Genomic DNA, 27577 nt, shown 5'->3' with positions numbered 1-27577 from the left:
CAGAAACTACTAATTCCTCACTCAAACAGTAAGAACTTCAATCATGCACAAGGTGGGGACTGTAAAATTACTGATAAAAATATATACAGATGTTCTTGTAAGTGCTTTTGTATTTTCTGTTTCATACAAGTTGATGGTACATCTTTAAATGAACAAGACATGTATTATATTTTAATGGTATAACGTCAGTTTTACCACAGCTTCATTCTTAAGGGCTGTTTTTGAATAACTGGGAGTAACTGATGTTTTCCACTGGTCTGAAGTTGAATGAGAATAATTATTAGTGCACTGTTTGTTTTGGTTGTTGTAGTGCGTTAACTACTTTTTTTCTGAGCTGACAATTCACTACAGAACTCTGTCCTGTGCAGTTATTTTGGTGATTTTTGTGCATTTGAACTTGTGACCAAATCTGACATTCAAAAATTAATTAAAGAAAAAAAGAAGCCCAAGATGCTTTTTGATAACCTTTTTTGTCCTCTGTCAGCATTAATTGCTGGTAGCTTTTAATTAGAGCAAGAAAACTAAAGACTCCAAAATAAATGTGCATGTTTTGGGTAATTTATTAGATTAAATACAGATAGCAGTTAGCGAAAGATCTGTGTAAAAGGTTATTGTTAATGACCTGTATTCTTTCACCAAAACAGTGTAGGTTCTGTTATCAAGTAGAAGATACCCACCTAGAATTTTACAGGTTACTTACAGACCTTCACATCACTGAATCATATTTACTGTGTTGAAAATCTTTTAGCAAGCTGCTCTACCATCGCGAAACCCACTCACTTAGAAACATGCATCTAATTTCTTTTGAGGATGTGTGTAATAGAAATATATCCAATGGATTGGTTTTTTTTGAGAAAAGTGGATTAACATTTTTTTTTTCATGATGGCTGAATCTTGATTGAACACGTGAATCAAGTATGTAGGGGCCACATAGCATATGCACCATATAAAATACCAGTGCAAGTTTTCCTACAGAAATTTCCTACAAAAGATATATCGGTCCTGATTTTCGAAAGACGATAGGGTATCTTGGATCTGTCTCTTACGAATGCTGAATATTGCTGACAGTAATCTTTTCTGTATTTTATGTGGGGTACTTGTACTAGAAATTATTCTAATTCAGTTTGTAGGTATCCTGATAGTTCTCAGACATGAGGTGGATGAGAGCGATGATAAATGAAAAAAAGGATAGATTAAAGATTTTTGAAGGAACATTCTGAGAGGGAGCACCGTTTCTGAGCAGTCAGAGGTACAATGCTTAGGTTAGTTAATTCAGTTGCCATCTGACAGAAGTGAAATTGAATCTCTGAAATATAAGACAGGAGACAAACAAATGGCAATAAAGAAGCTGAAATTGCTAAGAGGAAGATCTTGCGATAAAAGGAATATCTGGTAATCAGATAGCAGGAATGGTATGTGATGATGAATCTGGAAGGCATTCCCAAGGAGAAATCTTATGTAGTGTTCCAAAAAAAGAAAGACCTGTCACTAGGTGATTAGTTTGCCTTTGACAGTGATGCAGTTCTTGAGTTCCTACGGAAGTACATAGGCAGAATTATTTAAGCAGGTCAGTACTTTGCTGTATCCGTACGTGAAGGCCTTCCTTGGAGACTTAAAATATTCCAGATTTAATTGGAGAATTCTCTGTGTATAAAATGCTTGACTGTGAAAAGAATGAAATAGGCTTGTAGGAATATCTGTAGGTTATGAACATGTGATTGGAAAATGTACTGCACATCACAAAAATTCACATGCAAACATTCATGCTAAAGATATTTCGGGTTTTTTTTTGATCTGCTGTCTGTAATTTGCACTGATTAATCAATATTTTTCAAAATACCTCTTGCAGGTTAAGGCTTAAACTGGATGGTTAGTTTCCCTAAATAGTGTTGCATCTGGCTGTTGTTCTTCTCACTTCTGTTGCAGAAGTTCAGAGCCCACAAGAACTCTGAGCATGGGTTTTTGGAAATAATAGCAAATTAAATGTGAAATATAAAAGTTGGTGGAAAATTTAAAGTTTTGTCTTCTGTCTGTGCTTACCCTCCTCTATTTTATTACTTATTCATTAGCTTATTTACCTTTTGGCCCTGATGTTCATCTTTTATGTGCTTAAACATCCATGTTCCCTCTTAAATCGAAGCGCTTCTGTTCAGCAGAGCTGCGTTAACAGGCCTGTGAAATCAGAGCATAAATTCCTCTGCATTTGAACCTTTGAAAACTAAAATGCTGTGGCAAAGTCCGGTGTCGCTGGAGCCTCTTAGCAGGGCTGTTAGCTTGTGGTGAAAGCAGCGCACCCCGAAATGTCAGGCAGCGGGGCTGTTACCGAGAGGTAATTGGGAGCAATTAGCCAGTCTCCCTGCTGGGCAGATCGCTATTACCTTTCTCCTCTTCGCCCTTCCCCCGGCTGCCGCTGCAGGCAGCGAGTTGTGGCAGCGACGATTCTGTGAGACTCTGTGTGTCCCCGTCCCTGTCCGTGTCCGCGTCCGTGCGGGCGGTGGAGGCGCGGGGCCGCGCTGCGCCCCGGCCCCCTCCCCGCCCCGCCGCATTGTGGAGGGAGGGACCGCCGCCGCCGCCGCCGCCGTGCGGGGCCGGGCGCTGTCCGGGGTGCGGGACTGGGCGCTGTCCGGGGTGCTGAGCCGCCGAGCTGTGCGGGGCCGGGAGCTGTCCGAGGTGCTGAGCCGCGCCGCGCCCGGGCGGCACCATGGTGTTCGCTCCAGGTAAGGGCAGTCGCTTCCCGTGCCCAGCTGGATGAGCCCAGCGGGAAGGCCCCGGCCGTGCCGGAGAGCTGCGCTGGGGGCTGCGGGGGAGGGCGAAACAGCTGAACCAGAGCTGCCGCCGAGAAGAGACAGGCGGTGTCAGGGAAGGTGACTTAACTTAGGGTGCATTTAGCTGTGAGCTGGAGGTAATGAGGGTCACCCCTGTGGTTCCCATCAGGGACCGGAGCCTCCTATACAAGTGTGCAGAGGAGTGTGCTTGTCAGACTGTACAAAAGGGTCAGGAAGAGAGATGTGGCATTGTAGTGCCTGGAGGGTGAGTCCCCCCAAGCACTCACACCGGTGGCTGCCAACGAGACAATCTTTGAAACTCATGGAGATAGTTTATAGATTTCCATTCCCCCCTCCTCCCCCCCCCCCCCCCCCCCCCCCCCCCGGGCCAACTCACCCCAAGCATTTGAATGGAAAGGAACAGAAAGTTTTGTTCAGTCCAGGTTTTAAACTGGAACAAAATTGGACTTCAGCAGGAGCTCATGCCTAATGTGCAACCTCACTCTGTAAGGGTGCAGAATCTCTGCTGTGTAGTACATATGTGCTACACCATAGAAGAAGGGAAGCTACAGAGATTCTGCATTGGACTTGCTACATTCAGCTTGGAAATAGGCAGTTTGTTCAGAAAAGGATGAGAGGCCCAGTAGCTCTAGGATATAAATGTAAGTAATCCATAATATCTGCTGTAGTGAAATGACTTGAAATTAACTTCTTTAACGATGTATAAGTGTCAGTAAGAATATTGGGTCAATAGAAAAAGGAAAGTAAAGGCTGAAACTTGTCAATGAGTAACTACATAATTAATACATTTGTTTTGCAAAGCTAACAGAAGTTTTGTCTTCCTTTGAAATTCTATGTCCAGTCTCTGAAAGGGTAAGAATCCAAAAGTTTTATACCTTCATTAAAAGAATGATCTCAGGGTTGACTTTGCTAAATCAACAAAGTCTAATTTTTTGATAAATTAATATCCTTTTTCAACAATCAGAAGTTCATTTTGTCTCTTTAACTGCCAGTTGTTGTCAAATTTGATGCTGTCCTGTACATCATGTTCTGAAATTGGGACCAAGTTATTTATCTTAATAAGAACCAGCCACTGTTTTCTGTAGTACACCTTTCAGTATTAGTGGCTCTTTTCTGAACTCCTTTTATCTGAAAGACTGTCACCATTAACTGTATTTGTTTTTGAAATGCATCATGGGACTGAAATACTGCAGGAAGAGGTTACCTCTAAATAATGAAAACATGCTTATTTTCCCTCAAGGGTGACAACGAACCAACCCCAAATCTCATTAATAACTGCATGAATTGTTCTTTTCATTACTGTAATCCATAAAGGAAAAAAAAAACCACCAAAATTTGTCTAAATCTGTCTTGTATAGTGATTCTTCTTCAGTCTGCTTTTACTCAAAGAAAAGCCTATGGTTTCCTTGCAAATGTTGCCATAACATACATAGGGTAATCAAGTAGGAATTTGTAAAATAGTTGATAAAGCAATCAGAGGGCCTGGCAATCTCTTGTATTCAGGTGGAGCAAGCCTGAGTAAACTGCATTTTTTATATTGCTTTTCTTCACTGTACATCTGCCATGCCTCTCATCTCTTCTCCACATACTTAAAAAAGAAAAAAATCAGACTTTTGTACATCTTTATCATCTTCATAGTACTTAAGGCCGTATTATTTTGGAATACTGTAAGTTTGCTAAGACATTGAGTTTCATTTCTTGAGTCAACTTTCTGATTTTATCTCACTGTGATGTATGACCTTATTTTCTGTTTCATTGATTTATTGTGGGGCAGGGAGGAGGAAGAAAAAGATTTGTCTAACTATAAATGGTTAGGGTTAGAATGATAAACACACTTCCAGGATGGGGGTGGGAAAAAAAAAAGAAAATAATAACAACTAAGAGGAAACTCTCTTCCAGAAAAAAATAATGGAGCTTATTTATCTGAAGACAAAGATAAGATTTTGCATGTGGATACGATGATGCTGTCTTCCTTCAGGTAGTGGATATGTTATTGCAGAGCACTGAATTAACATGCTATGTTTATAAACTGTTAAGCAGAAGTTAGCTTACCAAGTTTAAATAAACTTTTTCAAAAGTGAAGCCAACCAACTGTGGACTGAATAGATACTTTCCTGTTAAACTTCAGCTCTTTTCCCTAAACGTTACAGCTTCTATGTAAAAAAAACAAACCAAAAAAACAAACCAAAAACAAAAAAAGCCAAACCACAAAACCAAAATCAACCACCAGACAAACAACCCCTCCCTAAATAAGTCTGGATATTACTGAGGTAGATCAAAATTGTTACAGAAAGGCCAGTATTTCATGTTCAAAACAGGACTTTGTGGCTCATTCTAGACAGTATATTGCTATTTACAGGTATGCAAAAAGCTACTATTCATATGTGATCTTTCTTCTTACCCAGTTTTAATTAACTTTGAGTCTGTTCCAGATTAAGGAACGGAGTAGTTTTTTCCATACTTCATTTAATTTGACTATGGCTTCATTGCACTGTGTTGTGCTGATAGGTTTGTGTATAGGAAATGCAATCCAAACTCTATGAGATGACTGAGAGTTCGGTTTACCTGGCGAATTCCCATATGACGTGCTGCTTTATAATGGGATGTGATCCATGTACCAGAAATGCAGACAAGCTACACATTGCAAAGTTTAGCTTCTTTGTTTTTCCTGAAATGAACTGCTTTAGGCAGCCTGAGAAGTAGACAAAAAAGTGTTACTGATCGTCGAATCTAAGGATGGAGGTATGGATGGGACTGCAGTAGAGAAGCATGAAATTTCAAGGTTTTGGATTGGGTCAAAAAGAAAAGAGAAGTCATCATTGTTGAATTAGCAGATTTTCTTAGGAGACTTCAGAAGACAGTGTATTACAGAAGTAAAAAAAAATCACTGCCAAATTAGCTTATAAAATATTGATAACTATAAATAATTCCACAAATTAATTATCTGTCCTTGTAAGGCATGAAGAGTTATTAAAACATTTATTTGTTCTAAAGCTTTAGCACAAACTATAGAATGCAGCAAGCTTTCTTCTGTTACCACATCATTAGTTTACAAAGGAATGATCACTTCCAATATCAGGATTTATCAGATTTAACAATAATTTTAAATGTCGCTAATAAACATTCTACTACTACTTTGCAAATTGCTTTCAGTTACTTTTTCCAAAAATGACTTTGGGCATATTCTATGCTTATTTTCAGCCCTGAAGATTTTTCCAGTGGAAATATAAAATAAATTCTAAAATACCATTTACTTCTGATCTGCCTGAGCAAGTGGGATAGAAAGCTCTTTTTCATGCTCCAAGGAGTTTTTTCTGATGCTGTTTTGCACAGGAGTCACTCAAACATTCCTGTCTTAGACCTTTACCCTTATGTGTATGTACTGATAGCACAAAGGTGGCCTGCATTTTTAAAATTAGTTTGGCAATAAAGCTAGAAACGTGTTAAGGATATCTGAGGTACTTAATGGGTTTTCTAAGGAACTCTCACGAGTGTATAATTTCAGTAATTATTTTAGTATATTTGAGAATTCTATCTATAATGTAAGACCATAAAAAAAATTACAAATTATGGAGTCTTATCGTAGCAGGCCATCATTTTTTCACCCAGTCAGTACTGTACAAAGCTGTGTTTTGTTGAATAGCAATTTGTATTTTTGGATAAATAATGTCTTTTTAAAAAGGAATCAGTTTTGATCTGAATATGTCAAGAAAGATTGCAATGTTTACATTGGCATCAGTGTCTGAACACCCCCAGTCTTCAAGCTTCTATCTACTTTGAATTGTGTGATTTCATCTTTCAGGTGAATGTTGTTATTTTTCTGAGTAATTTGAAGAATTCCTTCTTACCTGACATTTTCTCCATGACTAGGAACTCACAGGCTTTACTTATGACCCTGCAATGCCAAAAGGAGGAGGAGGAGGTAGAACTCATTTTTGTATCAATATTTTTATGTAAAAAAAGATGTATGAACACACTTGAAGTTTAAAGATAGACGTTGGAGAAGTCAGAATATTCACTGCTCAGCACCTTATTCTTACAATAGCAATGCCAATTGCTTTTCAACTAGCTTTCAGCAACACAGCTGTTCTTAACATTTTTAGGCTAGGAGCAGTGTAGCAGACTTGCATAATGACACTGAAGATCAGAAGCGCATCCTGTACCAAACAATTTAGGAATCTCATTAAACTGCAATTGAAGACATGGCAGCTGCGCACTGGAACAGATGTGCTTACTTGTCTGAATAGTCCTGATCTTCTCTAGTGGAAAAGCTGGGAAAGCAACAACCTGTTGTGCTGCAGGATGTGAATACATGAAATTTCTTGATAGCCTTTTTGATTTTTTGATTATAGAGTTACAGGTACTGTGGAGAACCCCGTCCACATTGCACAGATCAAGACACAATGGAGGGACCTGTTAATGAACGCAAAAATTGCTACCAGTAACTGTTTTTTTGAAGGTAACCTGTTGTGAGATATCTCCAATGTTTGTGCAGAGTGTGGTACTCTGGCACTCTCAGTTATGAAGTGTCTTTCACCCAACTGTAGTAAGGCAGGACACAGTCCTTGTGCCTGTTAACTGCTGTGTTACATTCCACTAATGCTTCAAGTTCTGCAGTACCAAAAAAAGCCCTAATATAATATGTAAGAGTATATACATGTAGGATTCTTTTTCTTTAGCTTAGTGTTGACGAAGTCCATGTGATGGACATAATTCAGAGGCTACAGACACAACCTCTCTGCAGACCTTATTCAGTCTGATATAATGGTTTTCTTGTCCAGAATCTGTGATGGCTGGTCATGAGTATGGAGGCCAGCTGACCCCCAAAATTATATGAATGCATTTGCAGCTAAGAGCTCTCAACAGTACTTTGAAGTATTTGCCACCTGGTAGGAAGAAATCACATAGGACAAAATTTCTTGTTCTTTTTTTGCTAAGAAAAAAATTGTTTCTTGTGCTGACCTCTCCCCAATGACACATTGATCTTTCCCCTGCTGTGAAACTCCACTAGCAGATCTCATTAGTGAGGTGAAAGAAAGTTAGATCATAGGTAGTCAGAAATGTGATGAAATTAGCAAGCATAAAAAGTAGTCAACAGTCCTAGGTGCAATATTTCTTTAAAGTATGAATCAACATAGTGTTAAAAACTGGCACAGAACTTACTTTTCCAAATTACTTTTAACAGAACTGAAGGCTTAAACAAGTGAGGCTGGCATCTTTCACTTCCATATCATTGGGTCGAATCCTATTCAGGTTAGCAGTGAAAATAATTCTGTCTTCACAGTGGCTATGTAGTGGCCTATATTGAGTTGTTCATAGCTGAAGGAAGGTGGTAATAAGTGATACAGTCATTATTAACATCCTTACTGGCACTGTGTATGGGCTGCATGGATTGGGCAGGAAAGTCAAACAGTGAATGCACAAAAGGAATGAGTTACACTGACCTCTAAAGTTTGTCCCTCCAGATCATTATTCTTCTTGATGAATTGCTCTGTTGTATGTTGTAGACATAAATAGTATGATTTCAACCTTGAAAGCTTTATCACAATAAAGGAAATTAAATGCACTTACTGTAAAATACAGTGAAAGGTAGATTTATGCCTATACCTTCAATCTTGTCTATTAAGGATTTTATTAAAAACAAAATCCATTGTATTAAGTTTAAAAATACAAAGTTAACCATAAATTCATTGCTAGCAATGTATTAATAATTTCTTTATAGGCTTTCTGAAATTATCTGAATACTGATTACCCATTTGTATTGTGTTCTTTCCGTAATAATTTGCAAGCTCCTACAGAACAAGAATTATTACTTTTTAAGCAATTACAGTTGGAGCAGAATCTTTACTGATGTTAGCAGAAGCGAAAAGCTGACCTGAATTGCCATAAAGTGCTTCAGGTTCCTTTAGAATGCCTTGCCAGGGAAATCAAGGCAGGTGAGCTCTGTGCTGCTGTCGTTCGACCCTGCAAGTGCCTCTAGTCATGTTGTCAGAAGATGCTGTCTTCCTCCTTCAAGAGAGTCTGAGATTTTCTGCCTGAAGAAGTAAATTGAGCCATATTCTACTCATATTTCTTTAATGGTAAGGCAAATATAGTCTCCTGTGGATTGCTTACATTTGCTTCACTTTGTAGTACGCATATTTGATATAATGACGCTGTATTTTCTTACTTTGATCGGTGAAGCCGCTCACTATATGTAGGATGAAGGCAATGCATATCCATTGCTACTTCCATTAAATACTCGCACATTGACATTACATTTTGTCTTGAAAGAAGTTTTCTTCATAGAGCGGAAAATATTTCACTGAGAAGTTAGAGAATTAGCTCCAGGAGGAGAAAACAGCATATCATGGCATCCTGTTGCAAACAGGAATTCTGTCAGGATTACAACTATGAAAAAAAAACTGTTTTTTTTTAAATTTATGTAATCTCTGATTCACTTTCTCTTGCGAGTTTGTGTATATACATACATATATATAAAATCTTAGCTTCAATTATTAATGACCTTATGTATAACTTTCAAACTCTGCTCACTTTCTGAAATAAGCAGAGAAGTTCTTCTGTAGTTTTGTGCATGTGCAAATTTATTTTTTTGTGTGCAGGGTTTTGGGTTCTTTTTTAGAGATAAGGAAGGGCTCTGCTTCAGCTGAGGTTTAACTAGACAATTTCTGAAGCTAGAGTCTCTGAATAATCTGGTATAAATCGAAATACATCTAAAATGTAGCAGGATCTTTTCACTGATTTGCTGGCTTTTGACAAGTTACATAACCTCTTCCCTGTTTTCTTCACTTAAAAAAAAATCAGGTTCAGATATTGCAGATTTTAATTAGCCTGTGCATAGTTCTTCAAGGCCAAAACCCACAAAGCATGGCAGAAATATAAACACAACAACTAGAAAAAATAAACCTTTAGTGGTGGAATATGCCTCCATTGAAAACTTTCCTTTCTCTTATGCTATACAGTGGTGGATACCGAAAGTCTTCTAACACCTTGCAAAGCTAGGTATTTCAGTGGGGATTTGTGCAAGTCCACCAATGACATTTTTGGTACAGATTCAGAAGGCCTAAATGTTATCTAGCTTTCTGTGCTTAATGTTTTCTTTTTGGCTAGGAATCTCTGAGCACCGAAAGAGCAGAAAGCAGAAGGCAGAGGGAGTTAGATGATGTGTGGGTCACCTGTATCTGTGCCATTGGGTCTCTCCCTCCATGGGACAAGCACAGCATTTGATGCCAAGATATTTCTTATTTCAGTATTTGAAGTGTGTAAAAGAAATAGCAAAATTGTACAGATGAAGAGAATTGAAGTTTTTCATTAACTTTGGAGCAGCTGGTCCCAGATGCTCTTTAGCAAGTGTCTTATTTTTAATACACTGAACTCTACCCTAGGAGTTAAAAACCCTCATAAGTTAATGGTAGTTTACAGCATTAGATCCAGAAATTTTCCTTCTGGGACCAAAATCTGAGTATCACACTTACAGGTTTGGGTGTGGCAGAATTTTCAGTGACCACTACTTTGAACTGCACCTGGTTAGTTAATCTTATTAAAGTATGGCAAGAAATCTTACTAAAATGTGTTGAGAAGATGCTTAAGAATAGATAATGTATCCGTAGATCCCGGCAACTTCTTAATCTGAAAAACTCTGGAAGTATCATTTTGGCTGGCCGATTTCAAATAGTATGAAATAACTCACTGGAGTCTCCAAAAAGATAACTTTTATATAGCAAACAAACCAAAGAGACTTCCAGATATTCTTTTTTCTGAAGAAAGAGCAAAATTCAATGGAAAAAAAAAAAAAAAAAAGACGAGAACTCAGTTCAGATACAGCTAATGTCTGGATAATAACAATACAGTGAAGTATGACTCTGAAGATATTATCATGTCCTTTGAGACATTTTATCTGCAGTTCTGCTCTTCTCCTTCTCCCTTCCATTGCTCCTGGATTTGTGCTCAGGGCAGGATTGTTCCGGCTTCATTTTTATAATTTATTTTGAAAAGCGAAGTAATCTGTGCTGGCCCCCTTCCTAATACAGTTTCTCTTCCATGCTAGTTGCATGGCAGGAGTTAAGGAGTGAGGTTAGGGCAGAAAATATAACAGAACTGAGCTTTTCTAGTGAAAGTGAGTGTTAAGATCCCCTGCGCAAAACACAACGATTCTACATGAAAGTGCTTTTAGCATTTCTGATATGTTCAGCGTCCTCCCTTCTTCCTCAGGGAATCAGGGTAACTGAGTTTTGCCCTCTGATACACGACAGCCATCAGTCAGGACCTCACAAATCTCCATTTTAGAGCATGAGAAACGGTACCAGACAGAATTAACTCTGATATAGTTAAGAATACATTTCTTATTTAGTTTTTTTAAGATTAAATTTACAACTTCATTGTTGGACCTTCCCATGAGGTCTCTGAACTGGCATCATTACTGACATTGAGAAAAATTGGATCTCTAATCCCATAAATAGCTTAATGACACTCATGCATAAAGTTGGGTTTGCGCACATGTGTTGGAAAGCCTTCAGCCCTGGCTGACTGCCGTGTTCATTCATTCTGGATGTAATTAACGTGACTCATCAACATTTCCTGATTATGGATGCTGTGCAGCCTCATATTTTATATCTCCTTTTCAAATTAGGCTTCTAGTGCTGAAATCCTAGCACCAACCTATAAAATAAATAAAAGGAGATTTTTTTTTTAACCATTTCAGTTCACAGGTTATGAAATAGTCTCCAGAAAAGGCTCACCTGGAACTTCCATGCTGAGGCCGGCAAGATGAACAGATATGTCACTGCCTAGTGCCAATGGGAGGTTAAAGAACTGAACTTTGTTTCTTGTAGTAGAAGAATATCAATATTGCTGCAAAAAATGTTACTATTAATTACTACAGCATATACACGTACGTTGTGTTGTTACAAATTTTCCAGGTTCTTTGATTTTTTTGAAAGATTTACAGTTTATAAATACAATTTAGGTAATATCTTGCAACTTTTTTCCATAAATACAGCTCCCATGCATCCATACTGGACCTTGTGATGAAGTCTTATTGTCACAGTCTTCCTTACTTATACTTCCATTCCATGTAAAATTGTCATTAGTAGTGTCATTAGTCAGTTGGATTATAAAAATACAGCAGTAGTTTTCAATAGAAGTGAAATAGATCTACCAGAGAGCAGTATTTTAATTTGATTTTTATTAAATTTTATTAATAATGGAAAAAAAATTCTAATTATTCATTTCAAACCTGCCTGGACATGGTCCTGTGCAACCTGCTCTAGGTGAACCTGCTTTAACGGGGGAGTTGGACTAGATGATCTCCAAAGCTTCCTTCCAGCCCCTTCCATTCTGTGATTCTGTAGTGTTGCAATGCTGCAGAAAATAGTATAATGGTTAACTATTGCAATGCAAAGCAATATATTGATAAAACAAATCACAAATTTTCTGGTTAAAGGATATACCTGCGTAACTGTACGTAAAAATGAAGAAAGCATATTTGCTTCATGGCTCTTTCAGCTTCAGAAATTTTCATAAACTAAAATTGCAGCTAACAGGGGAACGCATTTTTGGTAATTGTGAGTTCTAAATGGCTCAGAAGTTTGCTTACAGGAATGTGATTTTTATTGTTAATTTCAGCTATGGTTAAGCACAAAGCTGTTTACACAAACAAAAATTTCTCTTTTCCAGAAGAACAACTTTAGTGGTATTCATTTGCTGGAATTAAACTGCATTTGTTAAGCCTCTGAAGCAGAACATAAACTTTTGAACTCTGATGCATGGCCCTTGGGATTCATGGAACCTGTTATATAGGCTAAGCTGTTCTCTTCAAATGCGAGGTTTGCATTGTGCTTCAAGACAGAATAAGACCTAACCTGCAGGAAGACACGATGAGCTGCATAGATGTCACACACTTTGAGGAAAGGTGAATTAAAAATAAAGGCATTATTTTTCTCCCCAGTTCAAGAAAGATGAAGAGCTACTGGAGAGAGTCCAGCAGAGGGCTACAAGGATGATGAGGGGACTGGAGCATCTCTCTTACGAGGAGAGGCTGAGGGAGCTGGGCTTGTTCAGCCTGAAGAAGAGAAGGTTGTGAGGGGACCTAATATATACTTACAAATATCTGAAGGGTGGGTGTCAGGAGGATGGGGCCAAACTCTTTTCAGTAGTGCCCAGCGACAGGACAAGGGGCAATGGGCACAAACTGAAGCAGATGAAGTTCCGTCTGAACATGAGGAAGAATTTCTTCCCTCTGAGGGTGACGGAGCACTGGAACAGGCTGCCCAGGGAGGTTGTGGAGTCTCCTTCTCTGGAGATATTCAAGACCCGCCTGGACAAGGTCCTGTGCAGCCTGCTGTAGGTGACCCTGCTTCAGCAGGGGGGTTGGACTAGATGACCCACAGAGGTCCCTTCCAACCCCTACCATTCTGTGATTCTGTGATTCTCCTGAGAAAAGCAGTAACCTCATACAGGTGAAGATGCAAAAGAGATAACTGAAGGATGTTACAAGTTTCCTGAGACTGGATGTACATTCATGGTCATACATTCTATGTATGGGCATACATTCTATGTATGGACTATGGGATAGATTATTTCTAGTCCGTGTTCTCCAAGAGTCCAAAGTTCCTTCCTATCACAGCTCATTCACCATTTAGCCGCTGCTCTCCTTCCATATGAGAAATGTTGCTTCTGTTTCCTTCTAAATCCCTGATTCTGCACCCACTGAAAGGTGTCTCATTCCCCCACAGTTCATTGCCAGCTTTAGTGGATCTGGGATGGACTCACATCTTTGCAAGAGCAGGGTCATGCCTAGGGTAGTTTAGCTTCATGAGAGGATTCTCAACAATCCTATGAAAAGATACTATAGAGAACTTAACTGGTGATTCAAACAAATGACCTGGTGTTGAGTGTTATTTAAGTAGGAGTGTTTATAAGGCGTGTTAAATTTAACTTGTAGCAAGCTGAAAGGGAAAAGTCACAGGCAATATCAACAGAAAGTTCAGGAGACTACTTTGATTGGAGGCTGGAAAGGAAATGACTCAGGATGGTTTGAAGGAAGCAAAGTGTGTAAATGAGAAAAGGTCCGTGTGCAACCAGAGTGAAGTTCTTCATGATTTAAAATGTGGAAAATGCTCTTTCCCTGTAGCTATCATTTTCCATATATACTTTTCTAGGCATATTCCACAGTCCCGAAACATCACAGAGAATATAGAGTCTCCCACACAAGATGTTCTTGGCCTTAAGATTAGTTCTAGTAATTGAAATGAATACTTGGAATCTACTTCAAATGCTTTTATTCTTTTTCCAACCTGCTAGCATATTTCCCTTCATGGGAAACATCTCTAAGTGAGCCAAGGGAAATTTGAGGTATTGATGTACGGCACTAGTTTTAGATAAACGTGGAATATGTGACTGATTCCTGCAGTTAGACCAAGATTTTGAGATTTTTTTAAGTCATTGAATCTATACTTTAGATTGCAGAACCGGGCTGGAGTTTGCAAATTACTTTTCATCCACTATGTTTGTTGGCATAAAACTTCACAAGTGAAAGAGAGATGATAAAAACATACTAACGAGACTTTTTCATGTCTTAATAATAAAATTGCTACCTTGCATTTAACATCACTTAACCTGGATTTTTATGTTCTCTATTTACAGAATTAAGGTACTGGGTTCCTGTATAAGTCAGATGAGCATTTAAAGATAGAGAATAAATAGAGAAGATTTTCTGACATCAAGAGAAAAAAAGTAGTCATTAGACAAGGATAACTAGTAGGCAGAATGCCGTTTCTGCTGTCCTGCAAGTTTTTCCCAGCAATTACTTCAAATGACATTTTGTCATGTAATTTTAATTAGTTATTCTTCAAATCTTAAAAAAAAAAAAAAAGATAAAATTAATTGTATCTTATTACCCTGGTAACTCTTATTTTGATTAGCTGAACACCAAATACTTGGACAATAGGAGCGATGTCTCTTTCACCTAATTGAAAATATGCAGTTCTTAAAATGCCGGATTAATTCTATAGGCACTGTCGCGAATGAGTGCACCACCACAGGCACTCAAATTTCTGTCTTTGTTTATGACCACAGCAGTCTGTACTTCAGCAAGGTGGAGCAGTTTGATAGATATGTTCCAGCTCAGCCCCTTTGGGATTCTTGCATGAGTCATCTCTGCTTTCCGTAGTCAATCCCTCTCTTGCTCAGAGTAGGTCCAGCATATCAACAAATAAATGAGCTTCTCAGAATACAGCTTTGTGCTAACTGCTTTCCTTGAAATGAATAATTGGAAGAAGAGCATATAGTGGGGATACTCTTTCAGAGACTGCTGTTTACTCCTTCAGGAAGGGGAAAAGTTGGGTTTTATGGCAGCCTCACCAGCTAGAATCACAGGAATGCAGGAGGCTTGAGGTTGGAAGGGACCTCTGGAGGTCATCTTGTCCAACTCCTGCTCAAGCTGGGTCACCTAGAACTCTTTGCCCAGGATCATGTCCAGATGGGCCAGCTGTGATGGACACCACACACCCGGGGAGCTGGACATCTGTGTCTGACTGCTTAACATGTCTGGATCCTGGCTGGCAGTCGAGCTCCTACATGTAATGGTCCCAACACAGGCTCAGACCTCTACATAGTGTCAGATACCCCCTCTAAAAGGGCTATTATTTTCACTGTTGCTTTCTAATTTAGATGGTCAGCATAACCTGCCAATGGTCTCATTGGTCACGTCACGCTAGGCCAACATCTTTGACTCTCTCTGTGTCCAAAGCCAATTAGCTGTTGGTAGCTGGGTTACTATCTTTCTCTGTTTCACAGATGTGAAATTGTTAAGTTTGTTTGAGCTGCCTTATTTCCTTTCTGTGCATACCCAAACAAGAGGCAAGGCAGAAGTAGTCCAGAGGCTTTGGGTTCTATGTTCTTGGCTTGTTCTCCCAGCAAATAAAAGAATCATCTAATGAGTTAGGGCTGGGCAGATGTAATCTAGGTCTCGTCTATCTGAGTGGTGCTTTCCAGCAGGCTTTGCTTCACGATAAACAACTGAAAATCTGCGGCAGAATTTAGCTGGAAAACAGTTGTTTTGTTTTGTTTTCTTCAGCTATGTGTTGCTGTGGATGACCTTCCTAATGTCAAAATATTTAAAGTTCAGATTTTGTAGATTAAGTGGCAAGAGCCAAATAAATAACGAAGCATACCTAAGGAAAGAAAACTCAGTAATTTTCAACAGCAACATGGTAAATGACTGTATGTTTTCAACAATAAATTCTGGGGTTGGCAAATATTTGACATTTCATATAACCTTATAGTCCATTCCAACATAATCATTTGTGTTTACAATTTCATGTTTATCTATGCTTTCATGACTATATTATCTTCTGAATATCGGCTGAGTTGACTGAGTTGAGGGTTCTGGAGCAGAGGCTCGCGCCGAGGGACCCTTTCTCCGGCGGCAAAACCGCAGCGGCGAGGCGGCAAAAAGCGCCGAGAGAGAGAGAGAGAGAGAGAGAGAGAGAGAGAGAGAGGAGACCCCAGCCCACCCCCGAGCGGGAAAGCGGGAGGTGCCAACGAGCGGCAGCTCTGACTCAGCGGGGGCGGAGTCGAGTGTGACAGCGGCCAAACCCCCTCACGGATAAGAGCAGCCCCCAGGGAGCGCGAGCGACCAGGAGCGCGGGCAAACAGAGCCGGCGCAGCAGCCCGGGAGCGGCGCAGCAGTTTGCACGGGGAGGGCGAGCGGGGAAGGCGACTGGCAGGGTACAGCCGCTCCTTCTGGCAACTCAAGTAGTGGGCATCGCTCTTCCAGGAGATATTCTAGCCATGGTTACCACCCGTGGTAAAGCTCTTGCTAGAAGGAGTGTGGGGACCCAGACGGAGGCCCCACGCAAGAATGCCGGTGTCCAGGTCTCTGGCTGCAGGGAGTGCCTGAGCCTGGCGCTCGTACCGGCGGACAGCAGAGACAACGGCTGTGTTCGGTGCGAGCAGGTGAATGACCTGCTCAGCCTGGTGGCAGAGCTGAAGGAGGAAGTGGAGAGGCTGAGGAGCATCCGGGAGTGTGAGAGGGAGATCGACTGGTGGGGCAGCACCCTGCCCTCCCTGAGGCAGAGGCAGCAGGAGGCGGCTCCACAGAAAGCAGAGAACCCCCTACCCTCTTGCCACCGAGCAGAAAAAGGGGGCCTAAGAGATGGGGGGGAATGGAAACGGGTCCCTGCTCGGGGGGGCAAGCGAATCTCCCCCCAGCCTCCCTCACCTGCCCAGTTGCCCTTAAGCAACAGATACGGGGCTCTGGAATGTGAGGGACTGGCCACAGAGGATGTGGGTGAAGGTGAGGCTCCATCCAGGGGGTTGCCTAGAGCGAGTCAGACAGCCCCACGTATTACAACTGCCTCAACTAAGAAAAAAAGGAGGGTCATTGTCATAGGTGATTCCCTTCTGAGGGGAACAGAGGGCCTGATCTGCCGACCGGACCCATCCCACAGGGAAGTCTACTGCCTCCCTGGGGCCTGGGTTAGGGATGTTGCTAAGGAACTCCCTGGTCTGGTGCGGCCTTCTGATCACTACCCCCTCTTGGTAATGCAGGTTGGCGGGGACGAGATCGCAGAAAGAAGTCCCAAGGCCATCAAAAGGGACTTCAGGGCACCAGGGTGACTGGTTGAGGGATCAGGGGCGCAGGTGGTGTTTTCCTCCATCCCATCAGTGGCAGGGAACAGCACTGAAAGGGGCAGGAAAACTCACCTGGTTAACAAGTGGCTCAGAGACTGGTGCCATCAGTCGAATTTTGGCCTCTTTGATCATGGGGAGGTGTACAGAGCATCGGGCCTGCTGGCGACAGGTGGAACTCAGCTGTCTCAAAGGGGAAAAAGAATTCTTGGCCACGAGCTGGCGGGGCTCATTGAGAGGGCTTTAAACTAGGTTCGAAGGGGGAAGGGGATATTGCCCAGCTCACTAGGGATGAGCATAGGCTTGGCATGCCAAGGCCAGGGGTGAGATTGACAGCCCAGCTCAAGTGTGTTTACACCAATGCACGTACCATGGGCAATAAACAGGAGGAGCTGGAAGCCATTATACAGCAGGACGGCTACGACTTGGTCGCCATCACAGCAACATGGTGGGACAACTCGCATGACTGGCATGCTGTCATGGATACCTACAGACTCTTTAGGAAAGACAGGCCAACAAGGAGAAGTGGGGGAGTTGCTCTGTATGTGAGGGAGCAACTGGAATGCATTGAGCTTGGCCTGGGGGCAAGTGAGGAACAAGTTGAAAGCTTGTGGGTTAGAATTAAGGGACAGGCTCATAAGGGTGACATTACGGTGGGTGTGTACTACAGGCCACCTGACCAGGAGGATGAGGTTGATGAGGCCTTCTACAGGCAGCTGCAAGCAGCCTCACAGTCACAGCCCCTGGTTCTCATGGGGGACTTCAACCACCCTGACATCAGCTGGGAAGACCATACAGCTAGGCAGGCGCAATCCAGAAGGTTCCTACAGAGCATCGATGATAACTTTCTCATGCAAGTAGTGGAGGAACCAACAAGGAAAGGCGCTCTGCTGGACCTCGTGTTAACAAACAAGGAGGGACTGGTAGAGGATGTGAAGGTCTGAGATAGACTCAGCTGCAGTGACCATGAAATGGTTGAGTTCAGGATCCTGCGTGGAGGAAGCAGGGCGATAAGCAGGATCAAAACCCTGGACCTGAGGAGGGCTGACTTTGCCCTCTTCAAGGAGCTACTGGGAGGAATCCCGTGGGCCAGGGCTCTCGAAGGCAGGGGGGTCCAAGAGTGCTGGTTGCTCTTTAAACAACACTTCTTCCATGCACAGGAGCAATGCATCCCCCTGAGAAAGAAATCTTGCAAAGGAGGCAGGAGACCTGCATGGTTAAACAAGGAGCTTCTAGCGGAGATCAGGTGGAAGAGAAAGGTCCATGGAATGTGGAAAGAGGGACAGGCCACTTGGGAAGAGTACAAAAACGTGGTCAGAGCATGCAGGGATGCGACGAGGAAGGCCAAGGCCCACCTGGAATTGAAGCTGGCAAGGGATGTCAAAAACAACAAGAAGGGCTTCTTCAACTACATCAGCAGCAAAAGGAAGGCTAGGGACAATGTGAGGCCGCTGCTGAATGAGGCGGGTGTCCTGGTGATGGAGGATGCGGAGAAGGCAGAGCTACTGAATGCCTTCTTTGCTTCAGTCTTCAGTGCTAAGACTGGCCCCCAGGAATCCCAGGCCCCGGAGGTAAGAGAAGAAGCCTACAAAGAGGACGACTTTCCCTTGGTCGAGGAGGACTGTGTGAGGGATCGCTTAAGCGATCTGGACATCCACAAATCCATGGGCCCTGATGGAATGCACCCACGAGTGCTGAGAGAGCTGGCGGAGGCACAGGAAGTTCCGTCTGAACATGAGGAAGAACTTCTTCCCTCTGAGGGTGACGGAGCACTGGAACAGGCTGCCCAGGGAGGTTGTGGAGTCTCCTTCTCTGGAGATATTCAAGACCCGCCTGGACACGGTCCTGTGCAGCCTGCTGTAGGTGACCCTGCTTCGGCAGGGGGGTTGGACTAGATGACCCACAGAGGTCCCTTCCAACCCCTACCATTCTGTGATTCTGTGATTCTGTGATTCTATGTCATTGCTGAGCCACTCTCCATCATCTTTGAGAGGTCCTGGAGGACAGGAGAGGTGCCCCAGGACTGGAGAAAGGCCAATGTCACTCCAATCTTCAAAAAGGGCAAGAAGGAGGACCCAGGGAACTACAGGTTGATCAGCCTCACCTCCATCCCGGGAAAGGTGATGGAGCAGCTTATCCTGGAGGCCATCATCAAGCAAGTGGAAGAAAAGAAGGTTATCAGGAGCAGTCAGCATGGATTCACCAAGGGGAAATCATGCTTGACCAATCTGATAGCTTTCTACGATGACATGACAGGCTGGGTAGACGAAGGGAGAGCCGTGGATGTTGTCTACCTGGACTTCAGCAAGGCTTTCGACACAGTCTCCCATGATATCCTCCTAGGGAAGCTGAGGAAGTGTGGGCTGGATGAGTGGTCGGTGAAGTGGATTGAGAACTGGCTGAATGGCAGAACTCAGAGGGTTGTCATCAGCGGCACTGAGTGTAGTTGGAGGCTGGTGACAAGTGGTGTCCCCCAGGGGTCAGTACTGGGCCCAGTCTTGTTTAGCTTCTTCATCAGTGACCTGGATGAAGAGTTAGAATGTACCCTCAGCAAGTTTGCTGATGACACCAAAGTGGGAGGTGTGGTAGATACACCAGAAGGCTGTGCTGCCATCCAGCAAGACCTGGACAGGCTGGAAAGCTGGGCAGAGAGGAACCTGATGAGGTTCATCAAAGGCAAATGCAGGGTCCTGCACCTGGGGAGGAACAACCCCATGCATCAGTACAGGCTTGGGGCGGACCTGCTGGAGAGCAGCTCTGTGGAGAGGGACCTGGGTGTCCTGGTGGACGACAGGTTGACCATGAGCCAGCAGTGTGCCCTGGCTGCCAAGAAAGCCAATGGAATCCTGGGATGCATCAAGAAGAGTGTGGCCAGCAGGTCGAGGGAGGTTCTCCTTCCCCTCTACACTGCCCTGGTGAGGCCCCATCTGCAGTACTGTGTCCAGTTCTGGGCTCCCCACTTCAAGAAAGATGAAGAGCTACTGTAGAGAGTCCAGTGGAGGGCTACGAGGATGATGAGGGGACTGGAGCATCTCCCCTACGAGGAGAGGCTGAGGGAGCTGGGCTTGTTCAGCCTGAAGAAGAGAAGGTTGTGAGGGGACCTAATAAATGCTTATAAATATCTTAAGGGTGGGTGTCAGGAGAATGGGGCCAAGCTCTTTTCAGTGGTGCCCAGCGACAGGACAAGGGGCAATGGGCACAAACTGAAGCAGATGAAGTTCCGTCTGAACATGAGGAAGAATTTCTTCCCTCTGAGGGTGACGGAGCACTGGAACATGCTGCCCAGGGAGGTTGTGGAGTCTTCTTCTCTGGGTATATTCAAGACCCGCCTGGACAAGGTCCTGTGCAGCCTGCTGTAGGTGAGCCTGCTTCAGCAGGGGGTTTGGACTAGATGACCCACAGAGGTCCCTTCCAACCCCTGCTATTCTGTGATTCTGTGATTCTGTGATTTCTTACAGCCCAGCAAGAAGGCTAATTCATTGCGTAATACAAAGTGAGTTCATATTTGAGTAATAAAGAAATATCTGTACTTTTCTGTTAAAAAACATTGAATTTTATCCAGAAGACACTGTTTCAAGTGTTGAGGAGTGGAACAAATTGAATCAGAGAAGCTGATTATGCCAAGAATTCAAGTGATTCCATTTAGTCAGCTTTTCCAGCTTAAGACATGTTTTCTATTTTCATGATTTTAACCTCTTAATTGTAGACAAACTTTGTCGTCTTGGTACAGTTGCAAGGGGTTTTTTTTTAATGATTCTAGTTCACTAGAATTAAACCACATTAGTATTTTACATTTAGCCAGAACACGTATAATATGAAAATGGCAGAAGTGAGTGGCTGTCTAGTGTTTAGGTGCTAGCTGGGTTTAAACCACGACGCTGTTATATATTGAAAGGCCACAGTAAGGTCTTCCCGCAGCCTTCTTCTCCAGGCTGAACAGCCCCAATGCTCTCAGCCTGTCCTCATAGGAGAGGTGCTCCAGCCCTTGGACCATTTTTGTGGCCTCCTCTGGACCTGCTCCAGCAGGTCCATGTCTTCCTGTGCTGAGGGCTCCAGAGCTGGACGCAGGACTCGGGTGGGGTCTCACCAGAGCAGAGCAGAGGGGCAGAATCACCTCCCTTGACCTGCTGGCCATGCTTCTCTTGATGCAGGCCAGGATATGGGTGGCCTTCAGGGCTGCGAGTGCTCATTGCCAGCTCATGTCTACTTTTTCATCTACCAGCATCCCCAAGTCCTCCTCCACAAAGCTGCCCTCAATACATTCACCACCCAGTCTGCATTGATATTGGGGATTGCCTTGGCCCAGGTGCAGGACCTTGTTCCTTCCCTCAAGCATATCACATCTTAGTAATGCCTTCCTTAAGGTGATTCTACTTTTTGTCTCTATCTTAAATTTCCTTACAAAATATTCTTGAAGACCATTGAGAATTTTTCACAATTCCAGATGTGGACCTCTCATATAAGTCGCTGACATTTAATTCACTTTTTTATTTCTCTCAGGACATAGTTCTTAATACATGGCATTAAAACAGACAATAAAATACAAATCCTGTTTAATGAAATACTTGAGAACAACAGTGAACTAAGAAGGAACTACAATGAGTATCTTAAAAACCTTTAAAATTAAATGTGGTAATGTAGACCTAGCCTAAGCATTTCAATTAGCAACTACGTCTATATTTTCCTAAATGCCGATAGGGATATATCACCTTAATTCAGATTTTTTTTTTTCAATCAAGATCAACTTTGAACATTACACAGCATTTTTTATTGTCCAAATTGTCATTTGTGTTAGGAGTCAAAATACTTCCAAACAGAAACCTCTTGATATAAACTACAACTCTTCATTACCAAATGTCAGTAGTCACACTACATTACTTTGTTCTTCTCCAGATTTTAGCAATTCAGCAAAACAAGGAAGTGTCACATAAGAATTACGTATTTGGCAGGTTGCTATAGAGAATGTTGGGAGGGGAGTGTTTTACCTGTAGCAATCTGAGCATTTTTAAATGCTTTTGCAAATATTTTTGCAAAGGTAGCTAAGGAATAATAAAATCACATCTAACAAAATTTTGTACCTTGAAGTCAATTAGAATTTGATGAAAGTGGGCTTTTAATTTGAAGTAAAAGTAAATAACAATGTTAATGAAACAGCTTTTTTGCTACATGGTGGAGAGGGAGAACATGTCAGGCTTGTAAAATGAAGTCCAATTCTCTGTCCCGAAGCACAACTCAAATCAAAAAGGATGTGATTCACAGCTGGATGAGAAAACCCTCCTTCCCTGTCTTGCTGCAAAAGGCAGCTTGCCTGTTCCAGCTGTGAAGCCACAGCTGTTCCCAGAGCTGGGAAGTGGGTAACTGAGCTGTGTGGCTCAAAGTCTCCCCCTTCGTTCAGTCCTGTGGCACTGGGAACACAGGGGCACTTTCCGCCTTACTTCATCACCTTCTGCATTACCAGGTTTCTTCCGTAGTGAACAGTTCCCAAGCACTCTGTGGGGTTTCTTTTTTCCTTCCCCTTTTTCTGTCCTTCAGGTGTGCACAGAGTAGCCACGAATGCTTAGTTCTCTTTCTTTGTCGTTTGGTTCTGGCAGGGGAGAAGCCAGGCACGGAGCAGGATGAAGTTAAGCTGCAGAACGCCAGCAAGCAGATAGTGCAGACTGCTATCCTCCGAGCAGTGCAGCAGGTTTCCCAGGAGAGCCAGCAACAGGAGAAGCGAACAAACAGCAGTGCGAGCCTCCAGCTAGAACGAGGAAAATTAACCAAGAAGCATGAAAAGAAGTAAAGGAGCGGATTGTTTATTTCAATCCTCCAGTCTGTGGTGTTTTCAGCCTTCTCTTTAGTATCAGCTGTATTGCTAGTGCAATGTTACTGTTGTAAAGCAAACCAAAGTATAATCACACCTATACATAGGATAAAGCTGCAATAGTCCTCAGCTGAGAAATATTAAGTGCATTAGATTATTAACTCCATATTTATGCAGTGCCTCTTAACAGAAACAATAACCGTAGCTATAAAAGTAATTTGAAGCACAAGCCCTTATGGTATGGACTTATTCTCAAAAGCTTGTTGTCAGTGCACTTTCATGTAAGTTCTGCGTGCAACGTTTATGTCAGTTCAGCTGGACGGACTGTTCTCCGAGTTACTGGGTTCACTGCAGCTGTCTTCACCGAAGAAATAGCTTACTGTTGAGTGCAGCCGAATGTTTTCAGTCTGCCTTGAAGCATGGGTTTGTACTTTGCTTTGATTAAACATGGACTATGTGAAATGGCAGTATAAAGTCGATTTGGGAAGTTCCATGAATCAATTTCTTTTTTCATCTTGGAAAAAAAAAGCAATCCAGTAAGACTGCAGTGACTGTGATCTAGGAGTGTGATCAGAGACCTATGACCTATGTCTTTTTTTAAAGAAGTTAAAAGAAGTGCTGAAGTTTTAGTCTACTTATTTGAAATACTTATTTGAAATACTTCTGTACTTCTGCATAAAGATCACTTGTGCCTCAACTATTCCTCTTAATTTCCTTGATACTCAAAGAACAGGAACTGATGTGCTGATATGGAGTTTGCCGGCTTTTCCTTCAGTTTTGCAAGTTTGCTGGGGATTGATTTGTAGACAGTGAAGACTGGAGTGGCTTAAAAAAAAAGTGTTTGAATTTATTAATATCTTGAAGGATGGAAATATACTGTGTCAAATTTCTGTCATGGTAGGTATTTCTCATTGCTGGGTATAAAACGAATTGAGATATTTGCAATTATTACGTAGATTCACCTTAAAATAGTACTGCTTTAAGCTAGTAATACAGAACTTATCCTTTAACTGCTCTATGTAGCTGAAGAAATCCATGAAGTTTCTGAAAATACAAATTAAATAAATGTAGGTTTCACTTTTATGCTCCCTTACTGTAATGATAATTGCACTATTATACATCTGAAATGAATACCAGTATATTTAATTCTAGAACTGGCTTGTAGCTCTGCCTCAGCTGAATTCTTGTAGTAATATACCTAGAAATATAGAGAAGCAGATGCACAGGATCCGCAAAGATGAAGACAAATTTTCATAATTGCTTTTCTACTCAGTTAGATGATTCTCAAAGAGAATTTTTGGTTTAAGTAATTGGCTATTACTTACTGTGTCCTACTGCTTGCATTAAACAATTTCAGGATTCTTTCTCATGACCAGAGGCTTAGTCATGAATAGCCACACACAGTAATATTAAGCCTTTGAAATCTGCTTGATTCCTTTTTTTTTTTTTTAATTTAACAGCACTGACTCATACCAGATAATGATTTAGCTCAATCTTCTTTCACTTAAAAATTCAGGGAAGAATATGACATGATTAAAGTTGTTCTAAATCTTCTGATAATGAAAACTGACTTGGGTTGCATGTACACAGTTGGTTCACTTCTGTAGAAACTGGATGAATCTTTCCAGCCAAGCAAACTTTGAAAGGTAGAAGTAGTTGCATCTTGAGGCAAGTGTGCGTTTGTTATAATAGTCATTTTTTCACCATTAGCTTTTTCATCAGCTGACCTTTGGTTGGCAGGTAGCTCTTTCCTGAGTGCTCTTTGCATCTTTGCTTTCCGAAAGCCTATAAAAACTGATCATGAGTAAAAGGTTCAGTTCTGAGGCTGATGGGCAGGGAAGTCTAGCGGATGAGGGAGAGCAAGCCCGTTGGAGAGACTGTGGTGCAGAATGGTCCTTGCCGTGAACTCACCTACAGTGCTATAGGAAGGAGAGCTATAGGACAGCAAAATCCCTGTTCCTCTGGGATTATTTTACTTTTTAAAATGTTTTTTGTCCCCTGAAATTTGCAGTAGGTCTTCTTTTCTTATGCTCCTGGTAATTATTTTAATAATATTTTTTGTAGTTTGGAAGCTTGCTTGCATGTCCAATTTTTTTTAAGTAATCATGCTAGAAAAAAAGGAATTTCAAAAGCCAGTGAATCCAGGAATCCAGGCTTTTGCCGTTACTTCACATGAGCCTATTCCACTCCTCCTCCCACTATGCTCTTGAACAATACCCCTCTACTGTCCTAACCCTTTTAGACACACTATTACTCAACCATTAAATCATGCCCATCATTTTCAGTGCTGTCAGAAGTCTAGTATCTTGGAAAGACAAAAATGGTAGGAAGCCTAGCAGAGCCTTGAGGAAGTTTTCTATGGTCTCCTATAGAGAAAAATACTGTATCTTAAACAGTGTAGTTTTCACTGAGAGCCAAATAATGTGTCTCCTATCTATAGTATATATCCCTGAATTAAGGCATGTGTTTAGTACCTCCTATTGACAAAGGGTGTTCTGCACACCATTTACATCCAGGATACAGAGTTGAGATCTCTACCGCATGTGAGAGAACTGCACAAAAGAAAACTTTACCCTTGGCTGGTTATATGCTTACTACATGATGAAAGCAGGTATTTTTGGTATCTTCACTGACAGATTATATTTTCTGAAGGAAATACAGACTATAGAAATTATTACAGATGTGATGTAGATCTGATTACAAATAAAAAGACTCTTAAAGAAACTCTTAATACTAAATGTGTCTGGTTTTTCTTGTCAGAAGAAGGGAAGCACTTTTCAGATTTACTAGACAATCTTATGAACCAAGCAATGTGCTCATGAGATTTGTAGTAATGAATACATTATTCAGCACAATAATTCATATCTTAGTACAACCAGGCAATCAAAATGGTATCTATATGTATTTAAAACAAACTCACCACCTTTTAGCACTTATCAGTGGTAAGTAGAAGGGTGCACAAAGACGTGAAAGTAACTACTTTAATGAATAATTGGGTGTCTGTAGCTCTCCTGCGCTGTGCTTGCTCTGTTTTCATTCAGGTTCATTATCACAATTTTATTACGTACTTGTGCTATTCTTTGTAGTGTAATCAAGCTACAACACCTGAAAGGAACTTCACGTGGCCAACAGCGGGATGTTGTGAGAGATTGCTGAGTCCCACTGTTCATAAAGTTTTCAGTTCTGTGCATTGGAAATCCCTGCTCTAAAAAAAAAACAACAACTCTGACGTGGAAAGAGCCATCTTAATTTTATTATTTCAGCAAAATGCAAGCATTCTGTAATAATATTCTAGTTAAGAGTTGAAAATTCTTAAATATTTATTTGACAGCAAACAATGGACCTAAAAATCTTACAGTCTCTACTTACGTTGTGTCTGATTTCTTTTTTTTTGGGGTGATGTTTTTAAGCATCTCAGAAAGTAGTAGGTCTACAATGGTAAGTATATAAAAATAGCTATGTAACTATTCTCAGCATGACTGCCATGAAATATGCTGCAGTTCTTCTTTAGATGTGTGCTAATGTCAAACACAGGGGTTAACATGTCACTACTGAAGGCTTTTCTAAAAAATTTAATCTAAATTAGGGAAAAAGATAAGAGGAATTAGAATAAATTCTCAAAAGGATGTGGGATTCACTCTGATTCTCTTAGTTACTCATTCAGGTCTGAGAAGAAATCAAATTAATGAAAACCTGAATATTGGCATAGCCTAATTTCTCATAACAGGTTCCTGCAACACAGGGATCAACTTGTTAAAAAGGTCTGTGGGAGTGAGGGGGAAAACGGAGCTGTTGATAACGTCTTCCTCACCTGACGTTCAGGAAGGAGTGAGCAGCAGTACTGATGGAGCCTGATTTCTAATGGATGGGTTTTCTCATCATTGGCTTTTGATGTCTCATGATAAGCTCTTGAAGAACCTTTTTCCCTCTTTTGGTTTTCCAGAACAAAAGGGATTCTCTGAGGCCTAAGAAGTTTCTAATTTGCTCTCTATCCTGCCTTTCGAAGGGAGCAGAAGCAAGGGCTCTTTTCTCTACTTCCAGAGCTTCATGTACAAAACCTGGTGGACATGGATGGGCTTTTATTTTTAAAGACCACTGTTTCTTCACTGGGTTTAGTCAACAAGACCAACAGTTTCTTTAATCCTTAAGACTGGATGGATGAGCTCACATACTAGCTGTGTTTGAGTGCTCTGGGGAACACCAGGAAACAGATACATATTTTAAATGCATTTACTTCTAAGCTGTTCTTGTCTGCCAGTCAGATTTTCTTTGTTTAATTAACATAAGCAGCTTTTCTTTTTTAATAACTTCTCCTCCAATGACTTGCTACTTGGATTTTGTTATATGAGCTTGCTAG

The 27577-nt window shown here is 41.6% G+C and overlaps 2 protein-coding genes across 7 annotated transcripts in view; both read left to right on the top strand.

Moving 5' to 3' along the window:
• Positions 1 to 12689, top strand: part of ZBTB14 (zinc finger and BTB domain containing 14) — a 30255-nt gene extending 17566 nt beyond the window's left edge. For 4 of the 6 annotated variants that reach the window (XR_012763455.1, XR_012763454.1, XR_012763453.1 and 1 more), the window contains one exon: positions 1850 to 2039. The gene's annotated coding sequence lies outside the window, so the exon portion shown is untranslated. Of the gene's footprint in view, positions 1 to 1849; positions 2040 to 6656; positions 6700 to 12461 lie in introns of those variants that run through there. The other 2 variants (XR_012763451.1, XR_012763452.1) reach the window with 2 other exon arrangements.
• AKAIN1 (A-kinase anchor inhibitor 1) lies at positions 2602 to 25912 on the top strand. The gene is made up of 2 exons (XM_075416417.1): positions 2602 to 2717; positions 23009 to 25912. Exons 1-2 carry the CDS (start codon positions 2702 to 2704, stop codon positions 23197 to 23199), a joined length of 207 nt encoding a protein of 68 aa, XP_075272532.1. The 5' UTR covers positions 2602 to 2701; the 3' UTR covers positions 23200 to 25912.
• Positions 25913 to 27577: the final 1665 nt, after the last annotated feature.

This window comes from Opisthocomus hoazin, chromosome 3, assembly GCF_030867145.1.
Source record: "Opisthocomus hoazin isolate bOpiHoa1 chromosome 3, bOpiHoa1.hap1, whole genome shotgun sequence".
Taxonomy (NCBI): Eukaryota; Metazoa; Chordata; class Aves; order Opisthocomiformes; family Opisthocomidae; genus Opisthocomus; species Opisthocomus hoazin.
This window is presented reverse-complemented; position numbering and strand designations above follow the sequence as displayed.